The sequence below is a fragment of the Aquarana catesbeiana genome, linkage group LG12 (genome assembly GCF_042186555.1).
Source record: "Aquarana catesbeiana isolate 2022-GZ linkage group LG12, ASM4218655v1, whole genome shotgun sequence".
NCBI lineage: Eukaryota > Metazoa > Chordata > Amphibia > Anura > Ranidae > Aquarana > Aquarana catesbeiana.
The window spans coordinates 76,273,250-76,293,557 of record NC_133335.1 but is presented as its reverse complement, the minus strand read 5'-3'; the positions used below and the strand labels follow the sequence as shown (position 1 = coordinate 76,293,557).

The following is a 20,308-nucleotide window of genomic DNA, read 5'->3' as shown; positions in this document are numbered from 1 at the left end:
TTCATGTACACGGGACGTTTTACAGCGTTTACATGCTGTGTTTAGCGGTGTTTTGCCATGTTTGCGTTTTTAGAAGCATTTTATAAAAGAAAAGGTTGTTTTTGGGTTTTTCTTTTTTTTTTTTTTTTTTTTTTTTTTTTTTTCAAAATAGTCAAAAATGAATAACTACTGTAAATGAAACACAGCTAAATGGGAGTTACCGCATTTAGCCATGTTTAGAAGCGTTTGGCCCTTGAAATGCCTCTAAACCCAGCTTCTGAACCCATTTTTTTGCGTTCCAAAAAAAGCCTCTAAACTCAACTGCCTAGAAACAACTGTAAACGACCCTGTGTACATGTACTGATAAGATAACATAGAGGAGAGTTCAGGAGCAGTTGGAAAAAAAATGCCCAACTGCTCCTAAACATCCGTTTAGCAGCACCAGTGTACATTAAGCCTAAGTGCCGGTTCACACGGGGGCAACTTGTCAAGCGACCTAGTCACCTGACAAGTCGCCTCCCGTTCTGTGCAATGGAACCGTTCTAATCGGAGCGACGCAAGTCGCTCCGACTTAGAAAAAGGTTCCTGTACTTCTTTTGAGGTGACTTGCATAGACTTCTATATAGAAGTCGTTTTGCAAGTCGCCGCCCCTGTCATGTGCAGGTCGCCTCGGTGAGGCGACCTGCAAGTCGTGCTGCCCCTAGTGTGAACCGAGCCTAAAGCTCCATGCACACTAGACTTAAAAAAAACGTCTTCTACAGGCATTTGACGTTTTTTTTCTCCTGCCTCTAGAAGCATTTCTATTGTGTTCTATGTGTCTTTGCACGTTATGACTACTACAGGCGTTTTCTGTCAGGGACGTTCAGAGGCAGTTTAGGATTTAGGAAAACTGCCTAGTTTAGGCAGTTTTGGTTTTCTGGAGAAGTTTAGGAGCTGTAAAAACGTCAATCTCTCCTAAACTCCTCTTATCTCTTCTGAACGTCAAGTTTCAACGTTTTTTAGTAAAAATGCAATGCAATGTGAAATGCATTCTGGTTATTTTGGGAGTAAAACTTTTGCAGAGGGGAGTGTAGCGCAAAAAACGCCTATAAACTAAAATTCTTAAACTCTCATAGACTCGCCTAAACTTTTGTACAATATGTTTTCTATTTGTGTCTTTTATGCCACATTTTTTTAAGCTAAAAATGTTGACATTTTTTCTGCTCCTAGTGTGCATGGAGCCTAACAGTGCTTTCTTGCACTTTTGAAACAAGAGATGAGAAAACTCTTTCAATGGAATTTGTAACTAAAACTATATTATTTTGCTTCCTTTCAGGATACACAGCCTTCTCCCTTGGCTCTCCTTGCGGCCACGTGCAGTAAAATTGGACCCCCTGCAGTTGAATCGGCTGAGGCTCCTCCTGCACAATCGCGACCAGCCCGAAAAAGACTCATACCTATAAAGCCTGCACCATTGCCAGTGAGTCCAGGGAAAACTGCCATAGGCATTCTGTCTGCTAAAGGAAATGTCATCCAGATTCCACAGCTTAGCTCTGCTAATGGACAGCTCTTCTTCACCATCCAGAACCCTGTGAGCAAAACTGGCCGTTACCAAAATGTGCAAACCACCAACCAGGGAATTCCACAGAATATGGGAACTCAGTTCCAGATTGTCAGTTCCACTGATGGTGGGGCAACTCTTCAGCTTGCTCCTGTTTCCAACTCCACCAAGCACGTACCCATAAAACCTGCTCCTCCACAAAAGCCCAACAACATAATGAAAGTGACTGGAACTTCTGGCAACAGCCTGACACTGGCATTGCCTCTTAATAGTCTACAAGACTGTTCCAATGAAGCAAGCTCTCAGCTTCTCCCAAGCAAACAGTGCAAAAAGGCACGCAAGAAACCATTTCAAACAGCACCAACACCTAGCTCCCCGTCCCAGGAGCAGGTAGAGACTGTTGTGATAGAGACAACAGCAGACAACATCCTGCAAGCGGGTAGCAACTTGGTGATTGTCCAGAGCCCAGGCACAGGGCAGCCGACCGTACTTCAACTGGTACAGCCCAAGACGGACAATCAGATGGTGCAAATACCCCAACAGGCACTGAGGGTGGTTCAAGCAGCATCGGCCACTCTGCCAGCCGTGCCACAAAAAGCAGTACAAAATGTCCATAATACCGAGGTTGTACCCACACAGGTACTAATATATACAAATGATGGCATACTGTATTGAGATTTTGTTTCTCCCCACCCCCCAGTCGCTTGTTCTTGGGACAGAAAACTATATACTGACCTTTTTTGGCAAGCAGTCAGGTGTCCTTTTTTTCTCTCTTGTCAACCATTTTCTTGCTTGGAAAAATTGAATTAATTAATCTGATCCTTTTTTCTCTTACAAATTGAAGCCTCTTAACCCCTAAGAATCATGCAATTTATGAATTACGATTTCTAGTTGTATGAATTGCTGAATAATTTTGCTTGGTTCTCTGCAGATTGGAATAGTTCAGGAAAATTGTTTTTGTTTCTCTCTCCCCCCCCCCCCTCCCCCCCCACAAAAGATGTAGGTTTGACCGGTCCTTTCTATTTCATTGACTGCTTCATGCACGTATGCTGTGGAGTTATATCCAGCTTGTTTTGCCTTTTTGGTGTTTGAGTGCTTTTAGCAGTGCATCTGACAACTGGATGCTTTTTGTATGATAGGATTGTGAGAAATGCTCTGCAAACTATTTGTTTTGTGAGGCTGGTCTTTGTGTTAGACAAGTGGCTTCTATACCTTTCACTTTATTTGTGGCAGTGGCAAACATTAGTATTAATAAACTCCTGGGAGCCCGTGCTTGTACTTGTTTTATAAAAATTAGATCTTAAAGCGGAGTTCCACCCAAAAGTAGAAGCTCCGCTTATCTGCTTCCCCAAATCCCCACCCACAGGTACTCGCTCCCACTTCCGTGTAAGGGCACCGCGGCGACCTACGTCATTTACAGACCCCAGCTACCCCCTCCCTCCCCCCGCTGCCTTCTGGGAGACACACACACGTCCCAGAAGACAGCGGGACCATTCAGAAAGCGCAGTGCAACTTGCACATGACCAGTAGGAAACAGGCTGTGAAGCCACAAGGATTCCCTTCCTGTTTAATTAGAAGAAGAAGAGAGGGTGCACTGGCCTAGTACATTCTCCAACAGATTTATAAAAAAAAATATATGAAAAAAACCATAAAGATGTCTACTCACAAACAGGAATAAAAACACACTTGTCGGGCCACATGTGGGGCTGTCTCGCATCGGTAGCTGGAATCACCAAAACTGACGTGTTTCAAAGGATTGTCTGTTGGATAATGCACTAGGCCAGTGCGCCCACTTTTCTTCTATTTTCACAGTATTGTCAGGATGACCCCAGTCCTAGAGGACAGCAAGGCACCCATGAGAACATCCACGATTTGACCAGGCACCTGTGACTCTATATGGTCTGCTCTAGCGCAGGAGTGTGTTTTTTTTTTTTTTTTTCTCCTGTTTCCCTTAGTAAGGATGATGGCGCCTGCACCCAGAGCCGATAGACGGGTCGGCTACGTGTGCCGATATCGCAGGATTCCTGGACGGGTAAGTGTCCTTATATTAAAAAGTCAGCAGCTACAGTATTTGTAGCTGCTGACTTTATTAAAAAAAAATAAAATAAAAAATTCAGGCTGGAACTCCGCTTTAAAAGTGTAGACTAGTCAGTGGCCACTGTAGCCAATCAGACTTTTCAAGTCATCTTTACTATTCGAATTAGAACTTGTAATCTCCGGGAAAGTTAAAAACACACCCTTTCACCAGAATACTTTGTGATGCTCTTTTATACACACCCAATCCGTTGTACACTTGTTTCATTGGCACAGAATCAAGATGTGTTAATTGGTAATCAGTCTGTGCCAGTACTGACTTGTCTGTTCATGACGTCCTCATGCAAAAGATCTTCTGGAGCCTAAGGCTCGGTTCACACTGGGGCGACTTGGGATCCGACTTGTACGCCCTCAAGTCGCCCCAGAAATAGTTTCAATGGGAGTTAACGCTAGCGTCTTAATAGACACTACTGAAGTCGCTCCGACTTCAGAGCGTACTCCCTGTACTACTTTGATCCGACTTTGATCCGACTTCAGCCTATTGACTATCATTGAAGTCGGATCAAAGTCGGATCGCCGTCTCGCATGATCCGACTTCGGCATGCGACTTGTGCTCAGATGATCTTGAGGGGAACTCCGCGCCAAATTTTAAATAAAAATCCGGCATGGGTTCCCCCTCCAGGGGCATGCCAGGCCCTTGGGTCTGGTATGGACCTGAGGAGAACCCCCTACGCCGAAAAAATGGCGTGGGGGGTCCCCCCAATCCATACCAGACCCTTATCCGAGCATGCAGCCCGGCCGGACAGGAATGGGGGTGGGGACGAGCGAGCGCGCCCCCCCCCCTCCTGAACCGTATCAGGCCGCATGCCCTCAACATGGGGGGGTTGGTGCCTTGGGGGAAGGGGGCGCGCTGCGGCCCCCCCCACCCCAAAGCACCTTGTCCCATGTTGATGAGGACAAGGGCCTCTTCCCGACAACCCTGGCCGTTGGTTGTCGGGGTCTGCGGGCGGGGGGCTTATCGGAATCTGGGAGCCCCCTTTAATAAGGGGGGCCCCCAGATCCCGGCCCCCCACCCTATGTGAATAAGTATGGGGTACATGGTACCCCTACCCATTCACCTAGGGAAAAAAGCGTCAATAAAAAAACACAGTACACAGGTATTTACAATAATTTATTAGGCAGCTCCGGGGTCTTCTTCCGACTTCGGGGGTCCTCTTCCGACTTCGGGGGTCTCTCCGGCGTCTTCTCCTGGTGTCCGCATCTTCTGCCGGCTCCACCGCTATCTTCTGGCGCTCTTTTGCCAGCGGTGGTCCAGACCTCTGGATCATCTTCTTCCCTCTTCTCTTCCAGAGATGTTGACACGACGCTCTCCCCAGCCAGAATGGTTTCTGTGCGCTCTGCAAGGGACTTATATAGGTGGTGACCCCGCCCCCTTATGCCGTCACAGTCCCTGGGCATGCTGGGTCTGTGACGTTTTAGGAGGCGTGGTCACCGGGTGATGACCACGCCCCCTTATGACGGCACAGCCCCAGCATGCCCCGGGACAGTGACCTCATAAGGGGGCGGGGTCACCGCCTATATAAGTCCGTTGCGGAGCGTTCAGAGACCATTCCAGCTGGAGAGAGCGTTGTGTCAACATCTCTGAAAGAAAAGAAGAAGGCAGAAGCCCGGACCACCGCTAGCAATTGAGCTGCAGAAGATAGCAGAGGAGCCGGCAGAAGATGCGGACACCGGGAGGAGACGGCGGAGAGACCCCCGAAGTCGGAAGAGGACCCCCGAAGTCGGAAGAAGACCCCGGAGCTGCCTAATTATTTTAAAAACCTGTGTACTGGTTTTTATATTGACGCTTTTTTTCCCTAGGTGAATGGGTAGGGGTACCATGTACCCCATACTCATTCACATAGGGTGGGGGGCTGGGATCTGAGGGCCCCCTTATTAAAGGGGGCTCCCAGATTCCGATAAGCCCCCCGCCCGCAGACCCCGACAACCAACGGCCAGGGTTGTCGGGAAGAGGCCGCACACTGCGCCCCCCATGCCCCAAAGCACCCCCCCATGTTGAGGGCATGCGGCCTGGTACGGTGGGGGGGGGGGGCGCCAGCGAAGTCGCCTGTAATGGAGGCGACTTGAAGTCGCCTCGTAATTTGCCGAAGTCGTGCCAAAGTCGCGCTGAAGCCGCGTTGAAGTCGCGGTTTAAAGTCGTGTTGCCCATGTGTGAACCGACCCTAAGAGGACTCTGTGCTGGACAATTTAGGAAGTATCAATTGACAGCGACTGGGACACCAAGAAGGGACCCTTTTCTGAAGTGAAGAAGATTTGAGACTCCGTGGGGGAGATTTACTAAAACTGCAGCACTCAGAATCTGGTGCAGCTGTGAATGGTAGCCAGTAAGCTTCTAACTTCAGCTTGTTCAATTAAGCTTTGACAATGCAACCTGACAGCTGATTGGTTTCTATGCAGAACTGCACCTGATTTTGTGGGGGGGCGGGGCATCTTGTAATGACCACAGCTGGTGTGCAGAAGCCGAAAAACTGCTTTATTTGCCCTTAGACTTTAGGATGATGTTCCTTGCTGAGGATACATGAAGCAACATTTTGACAGCTAGCAGCCAAAACTGGGTGGCTGCTAGCTGGCAGAGTAGGCAGGGTTCCTAGTGTTGCTCTGTTTTAATCCTGTGATGTCAGATACAATTACAGTTTTAACCAGGGCTTTTTTTCTCGGCGAATAGGTGCAGGAACCCCCCCCCCCGTCTGAGTCACCCCTTGTGTCTGCCCCTACCCACCTCTGACCACTGTCCCTTGATTCCACCCCCTACCCACCTACCAGTACTGCCCCTTTTAGAGAATACAGAGCCAAGTATCATTTTGTGGTGCTAAATCATTTGTATGGAACATGTTAATGATAAAAAGAAAAGCAGTAAAATAGATCCCCTGCAGCTAGGAACAATAGAATCCCAGAAATCGATCCCCACACAATAGACTCTCCCAGAAACAATGGACTCCACCCCAACAACAATAGATTCCCTGCAGCAACAGTGAACCACCCACAACAAAATATCACACCCAGTAACAAAATATCCACCCAAGTAACATTAGACCCCCCCAGCAGCAACAACAGATCTCCCAGCATCAATAGATCCTTCAGCAGCCAGTACAAATAGACCTCTCCCTCAACAGATCCCTTCCAGCAACATAAGACCCCCCCCCCCAGCAACAATATATTCCACATCAGCAACAATAGACCCTCACACAAAATCAGATCCCCACCAGTGACAATAGATCCCCCAGCAGCCAACATCAATAGATCTTCCAGCACACCCCCACACCCCATGCTATTACATACATTCAGTGCTGGAGGTGCCGGAACTGCGTTCCCCCGCTTTCCCGCTGAAAAAAGCCCTGGTTTTAGCAAATCTATATTTTAAAATGGTGTTTGTACCAAATAAAAAGCCTTATGTCCTAAAAAGAAATGCATTATAAAACCTAAAATTATGGTAGGTCATGTAGACCTAAGTTAACCAATGTATACTCATGCCATTAAATAGGCTTCAATGACCTCTGATCCTGAAACCGTAAAGGGAACTTATGCTGAGATAAATAGAGGTCTGCCATTGCAAGCTTCCTTCTGATCAATTGCCTGGCTTCAAATAGATGTAAATCTAAATGAATCTAGTGACAGCACTGTATAAAGTGTACCTGGAGTAAGCATTTAAGCTTAGTATTGCTCACAGGCCTGTTCCCATTTCACAGTAATCACCCTGTGTCTCCTCCAGCAATTCCATGACAGTTCCCCCCCTTTTCTGGCGGATTGACAGAGTGTGTGTGTGTGTGTGTGTGTGTGTGTAGAGAAGACACGTACAGGAGCCTCACTGTCACAATTTGCAAAAAGGGTGTGTGTCCATTCCCTGCTATGATCGCTCTCCTTATAGCACTCTGTCTGCTGATGAACTGAGTGGTGAATGTAAGCTAGAATCTGTGGGTGTGAATTACAGTGGGAGGGTGTGATGTCACAGCCCCGCCTACAGACTCCTGAAAGATGAGAAATGCACTCTGAATGGCCCACTCAAAAGCAATCGGTGGGGAGTCTGCAATTACAGTAAACCCCATAATGGTGTTTTGTTTTATTCATATTTAATAGCCCGTGGCAACAATTAGCCTCACCGTGTATGAGCGTTTACCACTTTCAATACTGGAAGCCACAGACCCAAAAACAAGTGTGCATGAAATGAAAGATGGACATTTTGGACTTTTTTTTTTTTGGCACATATCAATCACATGATTACTTGTTTTGTGACTAAACGCAGTTATAACATGATTTTTTTTTTTTTTTTGAAAAATCACGTAATGGAGAGGAGAAAGACGTTCTACAACCCACAATACAATTTATATGCAGTACTATGCTACTGTCCATGACGGAAGGCCTGGGTGGGGAGGTATAAAAGTCCTTAACTTACCACAATACTGTTCTGCAGTTTAAACAACTGTACCTGTAGCTCTAGTGTAATAGTTCAGGGTAACAGGTACTGGGCTAGAAATTAGTTGCTGTCCCTGGCAAACTGTTTAGGTAATGGTGTTAATATGGTTCTATTGACTTTGCATTAGTATCCTGCTCCTAATAAGATCAGATTATCATTTTCAAAGGACCTACACTGAAATGTTAGTGGTTCTGCTGAAAGCGGAGTTCCGCCTTTAAAAAAAAAATAAATAAAAAAAGTCAGCAGCTACAAATACTGCAGCTGCTGACTTTTAAAATATGGACACTTACCTGTCCAGGGTGCCCGAAATGTCGGAACCCGAAGCCGATCTGTCCCTCGGATCTCAGGTGCTGCCAGCGTCGTGCATGCTCCATGTTTTTTTGTTTTGGGTTTTTCTTATTTTCCTTTATTCTCCCTCCTGATTTTCCTAATCCTTGTGGATTTTCCACGATCTGGCCTTGTTCCACTGTCAGTCTGCACTTGGTCACCTCTGGCACCTGTGACCCTCATCAGCCCCAGCTGCTTGAGTTTGAGTACATAAAGCCTTGGCTCACTGTGGGGAAGATTTACTAAAACTAGAGTACTCAGAATCTGGTGCAGCTATGCATATTAGTCAATTAGCTTCTAACTTCAGCTTGTTCAATTATGCTTTGCCAATAAAACCTGGAAGCTGATTGAATTCTATGCAGAGCTGCACCAGATTTTGCACGCTTACGTTTCAGTAAATCTCCCACTTTGGGCCTAGTTCTCTGCTATCCAATGAAGCATGCCTTTTCAGAGATGCACAGAGGAAAGTCCAACTGCTATGTTTGACCTCAGCCCCATATTGTTATTGGGGTTTATCGGTATTTCCTCCCCCCCCCCCGGAGTCTTGTACAACTCTGTGGGGCAAGTCTGAGACCACACATAGTTCCACAGGTCCTTTTAAGATCCACTTTGGATTGGGACAGTGCCTGTACCCTTTGGACAGTCTGTGTACAATTAATGTAGTAGTCTTCTCACAAGAGTTGTGTACACACCCTGCATAAAATCCACTGCTATGCAACCACCTCTGAGTGTTCCTTTTGGCCCCTATTACCATCTCAAATTCAGAACCTTCACAGCCTTCTTCTAAAGACTGTGTTTAAAAAGTCTTGATCCTCCTATTGATGCAGTGCATTCTACCCTGAAACTAGTTACATAGTAGGCGAGGTTGAAAAAAGACACAAGTTCATCAAGTCCAACCTATGTGTGTGATTTTATGTCCATACCAGGCATTTGGGTCTTATAAAACTGTGACTTCCAAGACTTACACATTACATTCTGTTTGTAATACCTTTTTACAAAGCCTGGAAAAAGCCTGTGGAATCGTGGCTCCCTCCTGACAATATCAAAGAGCTTTTGTCATAGAGAACGTATTAAGTGGTCTCTGCCCACTGGTGTCGCTGCAGTCATCTGCATTAAGAATGTATCACCAAATGGGCTGATGATATTCTTGCCTTTTTAACCACTTCCGGGCCAGCTCACGCCGATATACATCGGCACTTTGAAGAGGAATATCGTTGTTATGGCAGCAGTTAGCTACCATAACCCCGGTCCTCTTCTTCAGCGAGCGGCCCGGTTTCAGATAAAAGTGCTCTTTGCAGCAGAATTGCCGCAAGATCAGTTTTATCGACGGCAGGAGAGGCCCCCCCCCCACAACTCTCCAGCACTTACCGGAGCTGTTGGTAGTGGCGGAGGCGATCGGGTCCTCTCCCTGGCTTGGTATGGAGACGAGTGAGGGGAAGATGGCTCCGTACCATTGCAGGGCGGAAGCGTCGTCAAAACGTCACTTCCGCCCATAGCTTTTTTTTTTTTAAATTGCATTTTAGTGTAAATATTCGATCTGAGGTCTTTTTAACCCCAGATCTCATATTTAAGAGGTCCTGTCATGCTTTTTTTTTTTTTTTTTTTTTATTATTATTATGTGGGGATTATTATAAGGGATGTTTACATTACTTGTAATAGAAATAAAAGTGACACAATTTATTTATTTATTTTTTTTAAAGGACCGTCTAAAAATAAAAAATCTAAAAGGTAAAATAAGAAGAAAAAAAAATATTAAAATGCACCCCGTCTCGCCGAGCTCGCGTGCAGAAGCATACATTAGTAGCGCCCGCATATGAAAACGGTGTTCAAACAACACGTGAGAAATAGCCGCGATCGTTAGAGCGAGAGCAATAATTCTAGCCCTAGATCTCCTCTGTAACTCAATACATGCAACCTGTAGAATTTTTTTTAAACCCCGCCTATAGAGATTTTTAAAGATAAGTTTGTCGCCATTCCACGAGCGGGCGCATTTTTGAAGCGTGACATGTTTGGTATCAATTTACTTGGCATAATATTCTCTTTCACAATATAAATAAAAATTGGGCTAACTTTACTGTTGTCTTATTTTTTTTTTTAATTCAAAAAGTGTATTTTTTCCAAAAAAAAGTGCGTAAGTAAGACCGCTACGCAAATACAGTGTGACAGAAAGTATTGCAACAACCACCATTTTATTCTCTAGGGTGTTAGAAAAAAAATGTATAATGGTTGGGGGTTCTAAGTAATTTTCTAGCAAAAAAAACTGTTTTTAACTTGTAAACAACAAATCTCAGAAAGAGGCTCGGCCCTTAAAGTGATGTTCCGGCCGAAATTATACTTTGTAAATAAAAATACCCCTATAATACACAAGCTTAATGTATTCTAGTAAAGTTAATCTGTAAACTAAGGTCTGTTTTGTTAGTTTATAGCAGTAGTTTGTTATTTTATAAACTTGCAGCAGGCCGTGGCCATCTTAAGTGTGGGCATCTGAAGCCAGACTGTATTTCTTCCTGGATCTCATCCTTGCAGATCTCGCACATGCTCAGTGCAGCACAAGCAGTGCAATAGGTTTCAGGTCAGGTTTCCATAGCAACGGCAGTGTAAGAGGAAGTTGACACCCCTTCCCAGAAGGCATTGCAAACAGGAAATGATGCGATGGGCCACGGCCAGGGAGGAGGAAGTGAAAAATGAATACAGCAGATATACAGTAGGTGCTGAGAAAAAAAATTTAAAAATATCCAATTCGTTTACAGTGCACAGTTTAGTGAGGGATGCTGAAGAGTTGTAAAAGTGGGTGGAACTCCACTTTAAGTGGTTAAAGATTTCCCTATCAGTTGGACTTCATTCTGTCAGTTTTGAAATGCTATATGTGATATAGTTGTTCACTCGTTATTGGCAGTGACACCGTTTTTGCATCCATGTCAGAATGAATTAAAAAAAAAAAGTTGTCGCTCCATCTCAAGGTCAAACCCTTATACCCTGGAGTTTTTAGAACAAATGTCTAATGCATTGCTTTACAGTTGCTGTCTACAACTAGGCTTAAGTCTCCTGTGGGCTTTTTTTCTGATCATGCAAAGAACGCTTTGGCTTTTTGCCTGGCACACTAAGGATAACATTTAATTCGCACACTCTTTAGGAGTGGACATCTTTTTTAGTTCTTTGCTTTGACAAGATTATTTGACACCACTGGTGGTCTGAGTGTACACCTACCTACACGCAGAAGGTCTGTAGAGGAGGCATAACTACCCTATTTATCTGCTTCTATAGCAGTACTTCCTAGATGATCATGGTCTTATCGCCCACCGAAGCGGCAGATCCAGAAGTAAAAAAAATTGCCTGTCTTATCTGTTCAACCCTATGCTTGAAGACTTACCCCCACTTTTCTAAGTAGGTGGCTTCCTGTTTGGCTGAATCATTTATTGACTTGTTTCTTAGCACTTTGTTATGCTGAACTTTTTCCTTGTAGCTCCACTTTCCAATTTTAGATCTAGCGTCTATAGGTTACTCCCTTTTCTGGAATTTTTGCACCCTATTGTGCTTTTTTTCTCACAAATTGCCTGTTTTCCAAGTACCTGGGATCTATCATTCCTACCAAACCTGGTAGAAATCTATCTCTGAGTGCATATTTCACATAATCTTTCACTCCTTTCTGCAGTGGAGTTCTTTTTCATTAAAGAGGTTGTAAACCACCCTGAAGAAAAAAAAAAAAAAAAAACCCTGCAACTCAACTCCAAAAAAGCCTGTGTGTCAGTGTACACACAGGCTTTTTTCCAGAGTTTAGGAGCTGTTATGGGAGCTTCAACCTCTTTCCTGAGTGCGGAAGAATCGCATGCAGGATAGGAACTATCTCGATTTTTGCCACGTTTTCTGACGGTCAAAGTAGGCTGTGTGTACATGAAGCCTGATTCTTCCCATTTCCCACTTAAAGCAATCTTTGGGATAATCCTGAATCTCCTCTCCACATAGTTCCTCCCTTGTGCCATTTTTCTCTCCCTTGCAACTCTCAAACTATGTTAGACAATTTGCAACTTAAAGGGGTTCTATACATTAAGGTGAAAAAACTTTTGACAGTACCGCCGCCCCCAGCCCCCCCGTTTTACTTACCTGACGCCTCGAATCTTTGCTGCTCGTCCTCGTCATCTTCATTGCAGCTCAGCCTGGTCGCTGATTGGCTGCAGTGGATGGATTGAAAGCAGCGCAGCCATTGGCTCGCGCTGCTGTCAATCACATCCGATGACGCGGCGCGCCGGGGGGCGGGGCCGAGTGATACAGCGAGCGGCTATAGCCGCCGGCTGTATCACGGGAGCGCGCCCGCAAGCACTCACCACCATGCGAGGGAGCTCGCATTAAGGTGGTAAATGCTTGCGGGGAGGAGCTGAAACAGCCGCCGAGGGACCCCAGAAGACGAGGTTCGGGGCCACTCTGTGCAGAACGAGCTGCACAGTGAAGGTAAGTATAACATGTTTGTTATTTAAAAAAAAAAAAAAAAAATACCTTTACAACCCCTTTAAGGTTATTTATCTATCTACATCCCTCCTGGATTTTATTGAAAGTGGGGGCTATCAATTCATTTATCCTGGGAGCATTCTCCCACTGAATACATCCCATCACACTCGTGCCTAGCTTGAAAAACTGTTTTAAGATCTTTGCATATGATGAGCCAAACCTAAACAGGGACCTTCTTGTAAGTGTCCTCCTTCCTCCTCTTAAGGAAGCATCTATTACTAATAAAATCTGTATCTCTCTAGAGTTTCCACAGACAGATAATTCTTTTTTTCTGTCTGCACACCTTTCCCTGCTTGGGATATTCTAAGTCTAGGGACCTGCATGGGGTCTGGTTCCTAAAAGATGGTTCTTTTTGGTATTTGTCCCACTTTTTCAAGTGCTTGTAGGTGTATTCCTGACCTTTGCTCCTCTACGATGGATGTGGCCCCTTACATGACCAGGCATACAAATTCTTGGAATCATTTACAGTATTTAATGCCTGGTCACGTAGGTTATGGTTTTTAGTTATTTATCACCTCCCCCTATCCTTCTACAGGATCAGGGTTACTAGGTGGTTTTGCTGATCAGAGGGTGCTAGTTATCCATTCTTATCTCTTTTAGAGATTACTTTACTTTTTTTCTCAGATGGCTTTCGTGACACAATTTCCCTCTCCCTCTCCTTTGCAGTCAAGTATTAAAGTGGTTGTAAAGGCTGAAGTTTTTTTTTTTATTTATTTTTTTTACCTTAATGCGTTCTATGCATTAAGGCAAAAGTCTGTGCCAGAGAATCCCCCCCAACACCCCCTAAATACTTAGCCCAATCTTGATCCAGCGCTGTGCATGACCGCAGTGGATCTCTCTGCTCTCTCCCTCCTCAGAGCAGATTAACAGCTGGGAGCCATTGACTACCGCTGCTGTCAATCGCATCGTGTGATGAGGGGCAGGGCTGAGCGACTTTGTCTGTCTGTATCTGTATATAGACACAGACAGGGTGGCTCGGGGGCAAGCCCGCACGAGTTTCCCCCATAGAAAGCGGCCTTCTTTGGGAGCGGGGGAAATTGGGAGTACCGGCAGGGCACCCCAAAAGAGGAGGTTTGGGGGGCTGCTCTGTGCAATTCCAGTGCACAGAGCAGGTAAGTAACTTTTTTTTTTTTTTTTTTAAACACCACAACACACACACCACAACCGGCTAACAGTTGGAGATTTACGCAAGAGACCCTCTCTCCTTAGTTTTTGTTTACCCTGTTTGGGCCCAAACTGGTGCACTCAGAATCTGGTATACCTGTGCATGGTAGCCAATCAGTTTCTAACTTAAGTTTGTTCAATTAAGCTATGCCAATATAACCTGGAAGCTGAATGATTGGTTTCTATGCAGAGCTTTAACAGATTTTGCACTCTTCAGTTTTAGTAAACCCCCCCACCCCCTGGTGTCTTTTCCTTGACAATGACCATTTCTATGTTTGGTTGGCTCTTCTCCTTCAAGCCCTTGTTCAGGCATTGATTTTTTTTTCCCTACCTTTTTGCTGTTAGATTCTACTTCAGTAGGCTCAGTCAGTGACTTTTGTCCACCCCTCAGTTGGGCTTGCATTTGGATGTCCCACATGCCCAAGAATTGTGACTACCCTGTGTCCCTTAGTAGACAATAAAGAAAATAGGATTTGTGTACTTCAAAACTTTTCATTGTCATCTTAGGGACACCGGTCCTACCCTTGTGAAATTAGGCCTTATTTACTGCTTCATTACTAAACTGAGGCATGACGGTTAGAGGCGTGGTTATACAGGGGCTGAATTCATGTTTTTGTTGCTAGTGTCTAAATTGTTTGGAGGCAGCAGTAAAGCTGACATGTCCAAGAATTATTTCTATTCGGTGTTCCTTAGTGGACTTCGAGACAAAGATTTTACAGTAGGTGAGGGTCTTCTTTTCTTCGATACCAAATTACACCAGCTAGGGCAAATCTGGAATTATTTCATTTGTACACAGAAAAGTCAAATGGATATGGGGGCATTTTAATATGGATGGCTTCACTGACCAAGAATAATAAGTGTGAAAAAAAAAAATATAAGGTTGGGATTAGGTCTGCTATTCGTCTTGCATGCAGTTTTCCTCTCATCTTAAAAGGACCGTTTTTTTTTTTTTTTTTTCTGATAGGGCAAGCATGTATTCTTTAAGTTGTTGTAAAGGCTCAAGATTTTTGACCTAATGCATTGAGGTAAAAAATACCTTCTGGGTGCAGCTTCCCAGCTCCCCTTATACTTACCTGAGCCCAGTCTCTCTCTCCTCATTGGCTCGCACAGCAGCTGGAGCCATTGGCTCCTGCTGCTATCAATCACAGCCATTGAGCCAATGAGGAGAGAGCAGGAGGTGGAGCCAAGCCACCCTCTGTGTATGAATGGACACACAGGAGTGTGGTTCGGGAGCGAGCCTGTTGGCGTGCCCCTATAGCAAGAGGCATGCTATTAAGGGCAGGAGGGAGGCGCAAGAGCTGCCGACGGGGGACCCAAAAAGAAGTGGATTGGAGCTGCTCAGTGCAAAACCATTACACAGAGCAGATAAGTATAACATGTTTTGTTTTTTAACCACTTGACCTCTGGAAGATATCCCCCCCCCCCCCCCCCCAATGACCAGGCCATTTTTTGCGATCCGGCACTACGTTACTTTAACTGATAATTGCGCAGTCGTGCGATGCTGTACTCAAACAATTTTGTTTTTCCTCACAAATAGAGCTTTCTTTTGGTGGTATTTGATCACCTCTGCATTTTTTTTTTTTTTTTTTGCGCTATAAACAAAAACAGACCAACCATTTTGAAAAAAAACAACAATATTTTTTTACTTTCGGCTATAAAACGCATCCAATAAAAAGAAAAAAAAAATCACATTTCGGCCAATATGTATTCTGCTACACATTTTTGGTACAAAAAAATCCCAATAAGCGTATATTGATTGGTTTGCGCAAAAGTTAGAGCGTCTACAAACTTTGGAATATTTTTGTATTTTAGAAATTTAAAAAAAAAAATGTTTTTTTTTCGCTAGTAATGGCAGCGATTAGCTACTTATAGCGGGACTGTGATAATGTGGGGGACAGTCCGACGCTAACTTGCACTTTTTGGGGACCAGTGCCACTACTACAGTGATCAGTGATAAAAAAAAAAAAATGCACTAACATCAGGGGCGAACAAAGTGTTAGGCCCCATGCACACGATACTCCTGTTTTGAGCATCTATTTTTTCAGGCTTTTTTTTTGATGTATTTTCACGCATATGCTTTTCGTTCGTACAATTTCTTGCATTTTTGCACACAAATGTGCACGATTGCGTGCAAATTTGCGAGCGTGAGGCATAAATTACTGACATAAATTACTGACACAAAATGCAGGGTTTTTTTTGTTTTTTCTGAAGAATACACAGCGCTTGTTTACGCGCTTGTGTGCATACATAGGCACAATACAATTAATGGCTGTATTTTAGCTCAGTAAAAAAAATAAGCTGTACTGCGCTTTTTCAAGCTGCAGTGTGCAAGAGGCCCTAAAGGGGTTTTACAGGTTTGTGTTTTTTAAATAACAAACATGTTATACTTTCCTCCTCTGTGCAAGGGTTTTGCACAGAGAACGGCCCCGATCCTCCTCTTCTGGGGTCCCTCAGCCGCGCTCCTGGCTCCTCCTCTTCTCGAGTGCCCCCACGGAGAGCTGCATTCCATAGGGGGCACAGCCCCGGCTTCCGTGTCACTGGATTTGATTGACAGCAGGGGAGCCAATGGCTCCTCTCGCTGTCAGTCTATCCAATGAGGACCTGAGACAGTGGCTGGAGTTGCTGTGCTCATCCCCGTCGATGGAATGATCGGGTTCAGGTAAATAAAAGGGGGGCTCTGGGGGGCTGCTGCATTACAGAAGGTTTTTCCCCTAATGCATTAAGGTGAAAAACCTTAACGGTTTACAATCCCTTTTAATTGTGTGCCTAAACAGAGTTTTACTACAGTGTGTGAGGTGCTTTTACTAGGGGAAGTGATGGATCAATGCCTTCCTTCCTGTCAAAACGGCAATCTGCCTTGTTTACGTAGGCATGTCGCTGTTCTGCCTCTCTGCCTGATGATCACCGGGTGCCAACGGACAGCAAGTCTGCGGTACCAGCTGATTGGTCGTGCTCGGAAGAGTCAGATCTCATATATGTACGTGATCTGGTGCAGAGGTGCCGCCCTGTAGCAGTAAAACTGCTATATGGCGGAATTTAAGTGGTTTTAAAAAAATAAAATAAACACCCTTTAGAATCGCTTTAATTCTCTCCACTTTTTCATACCTTTTTTGAGAGGATTCTACGTGTTTTTTTTTTTTTTTTTAGTTTTTGTCCCTTGTCTTTTATCTTGTATATTTATTGTGTGCCCCTAGTTTTGTTTTACATTTTTATTACCTCTTCTTCTCTTTTAACAGATATACTTCCGCACATCTACAGGAGAACTACAACCATTGCTAACTCAAGATGTTCCCTCTATGCCTCAGCCCAGAGCTTCAGGAGGGACCAGTACCCTTGCAACACAATCTGGCATACCTGGCAAGAAGAACATCCATCGTAAAGAACGGTCTTTACCCAAACTAGCTCCAGCAGGGAGCGTCATTAATCTGAATACAGCACAGCTGGCAGCCACTGCCCAGGCAATACAAACTATTAGCATCAATGGAGTCTCGATGCAAGGGGTGCCCGTTACCATCACCAATGCTTCAGGTGTATATCCCAGTATGATTATGTAACTTGATATAAGAGTTGTACAGTTAGGCAAATAAAGCTAAATTTAAGATTCATTTAATTTGCTTTTCTTCTTTTTTTGTTACATAAACCAACCCACTCCTGTGTTTGTGTGTCTACTTAGGGCAACCACAGCTCAGTGTCCAGAATGTATCCAGTAATAACGTGGCCATCAGTGGTCTCAGCCCTACCCAGATACAGCTGCAAATGGAACAGGCCTTGTCTGGGGAAATTCAGCCGGGAGTGAAGAGGAGGAGGGTTGCCTGTACATGTCCGAACTGCAAGGACGGGGAGAAGGGGTGAGAGTGAGCAGGATACAGGGCTGATAAAGTGCTGGGCCTGGGTGGGGGAGGGTTGATGAAACAGGGCAGATTTTTTTTGGGCTGAAGAGAGACACTGTCACTCTCAGCAGGTGGGGACCTCCTGGCAGGAAGAGGCACGTATGTCACATTCCTGAGTGCGGCAGAACGTTTCGCAAGACATCACTCTTGAGGGCCCATGTCCGTCTACACACAGGGGAGCGGCCGTTTGTGTGCAACTGGGGATTCTGTACAAAGAGGTTCACCCGCAGCGACGAGCTGCAGAGGCACGCACGCACGCACACAGGTGTGTGAGACATGAACGCACAAAATGCACATGTAAGACAGACTGGCCCACAGGTATGACATGTATTGATTTTTCTTTACTCTGCTGTCCCTGTACAGGTGACAAGCGATTCGAATGTCCTCATTGTCAGAAGAGGTTTACTCGCAGCGACCACGTCAGCAAGCACTTCAAGACACACCTTGTGCCAAAGAAGCTGTGAGGCTTAGTGGAAAACGCACCCTAACTATGTAGGACCCTGAACACGATGCTATTGTGCTCCAGCTGGGAACCCCATCGAGAAATGCGGGGGCCACAGTATAGTAGCATTGTTTCTTCTGTGGAATACTAGCCTGAAATTCCTGGTAGTAACCAGTACAATTCTATAGCAGCCTATGTATTGCTGAAGTGTGCTAGAGTGTTTGACAGTTATATGGAGTTTCCTGCTGGGAACAAAGTGTGGCCGTGTGACTATAAAGGCACTTTCTACCTGGTAAGATGTAAGGGTAATGTATTTACCAGCACATCAAATGCTGATGGGCTTGATGGGAGAGGGTGTGTTTCCCGACACCAGTCTGTTGGCTGGACCAGAACATTCCCACTTTTATACTGCTCCTCCCCCCACCCCCCTGCAGGAAGGTGCCTTATTACCTCCCCTCTTCCAGTAACCCTGAGCATAAAAGCTTAATTATACTTCCGCTAATATGCTTTTCACACTGTTTTGGGGATGCGGCTGTGCTGCACACACATCCGCTTTGCCAGGTGCCAGTTCAGGACTTTTACCCTACTTTGTTCCTACTGGGCATGTGCACCAGAAGAGTTCTTGTTCCTTTCTCTCTTTACAGTGTGCACTACACATGTTGTATTTACAATGTTAGCTTTCACAAGGCTTTTAATTTAAATAAAAAAGAAAGGCAATTTACCATTTGTGTCGTGGGATGAAGAGGTGTTTTTTTTCTTTACTAAAATTTAAAGGGTAACTCCAATTTTGTGGCAAAAAAAAAAAAAAAACAAATACAAAAATAAAAATAATATAACATATACAGTTGCAACACAAGTCATATTGTAATTGAATGTTATTAAAAATTACCTTTCATTTTCAATTTGCAGCTCTAATTTTATGTAAAATGTAACCTGGAGGTGTTGTGTAAACAGAATGTATACAGAACCCCCAGGAACATCATTTACTGCTTGTGCGATTGGCTCACGGACTTTCCCAGAAGTCTGCACTAAGATACAAGTCAGATATCGGGCATCCCCTGCAACAAAAATGGCATTTTAAGTGAGAGACTCCCAATAGGAAATTATGTCTAAAGGGATGCATACCCTGCAATTTTCCCTCATTAGAGACCTGCAGGTGCAGCAGCTGATTGATAGTTGTGAAGCCACTCCCATTAGATTCACTTACCACATGGACACAGACAAACACAAAGGGATTTTTTCAGACTGGCAAAAGGTAGGAAGTTTCCAAAATCCTTGCAATGTACATCGATCACCCAGAAGGGAATGTTTTGTTTTTGTTTTTTTCCCCAACAAAAGTGGAGTTACTCTTTAATTCTCTGACATACAGTTTGTAACCACCTGAATTGTCTGCTTTTCTTCAGTCTAACGGAACTTTCCATCCATCACTAACATCTTTTCGCCACCGCTTAAGGCGTGTTTAGTAAGGCAAAGTGCAATAATTCATGATCTGACGGAACTAAAATCTGGTTGTTTTAAATTGCTGCACTTTTTGCACATTAATCCTTACCCTAAACTTCATCTGTAAATAGGCTAAAAAAAGCGCTAATGTGTTACCGTATAAATCAAAGAAAGCAGCAGGTTAGAGTTAGATACACAACAATAGATTAAAAATATGAGAAGCCGCGCTAGGAATAGTCCCAATTATTATAAGAGAAACCTTGATTGAATATCATCACAATATATATCCATGTTTTGGAGTGGTAAGATAATTCCCTTTTCTCAATGGCACCGTGCACCGTCACCTTAAGAAAGACTTGCTTACCAGATAGCAAGCAAAATAGGCATATGGCTATAGCCCAGCCAAGGCCTTTACTTGCACAGATGGTCTTCGGAACGACTATCACGGGCTAGATGACTCTATCAGCTTTCTCACTCTGGAACCGCTGTGTAGTGTGTATGCATCTATTTACAGGCGG

The 20,308-nt window shown here is 44.5% G+C and overlaps 1 protein-coding gene across 8 annotated transcripts in view; it reads left to right on the top strand.

Annotated features, from left to right (window-relative positions):
- SP2 (Sp2 transcription factor) overlaps positions 1–19,071 on the top strand; it is a 44,174-nt gene extending 25,103 nt beyond the window's left edge. For 6 of the 8 annotated variants that reach the window (XM_073608076.1, XM_073608079.1, XM_073608078.1 and 3 more), the window contains 5 exons: positions 1,295–2,158; positions 17,255–17,546; positions 17,692–17,866; positions 17,977–18,173; positions 18,272–19,071. In XM_073608076.1, the coding sequence (XP_073464177.1) occupies positions 1,295–2,158; positions 17,255–17,546; positions 17,692–17,866; positions 17,977–18,173; positions 18,272–18,372 (1,629 nt within the window). In that variant the 3' untranslated portion in view covers positions 18,373–19,071. The remainder of the gene's footprint in view (positions 1–1,294; positions 2,159–17,254; positions 17,547–17,691; positions 17,867–17,976; positions 18,174–18,271) is intronic. The other 2 variants (XM_073608083.1, XM_073608084.1) reach the window with 2 other exon arrangements.
- The last annotated feature ends 1,237 nt before the right edge of the window (positions 19,072–20,308 follow it).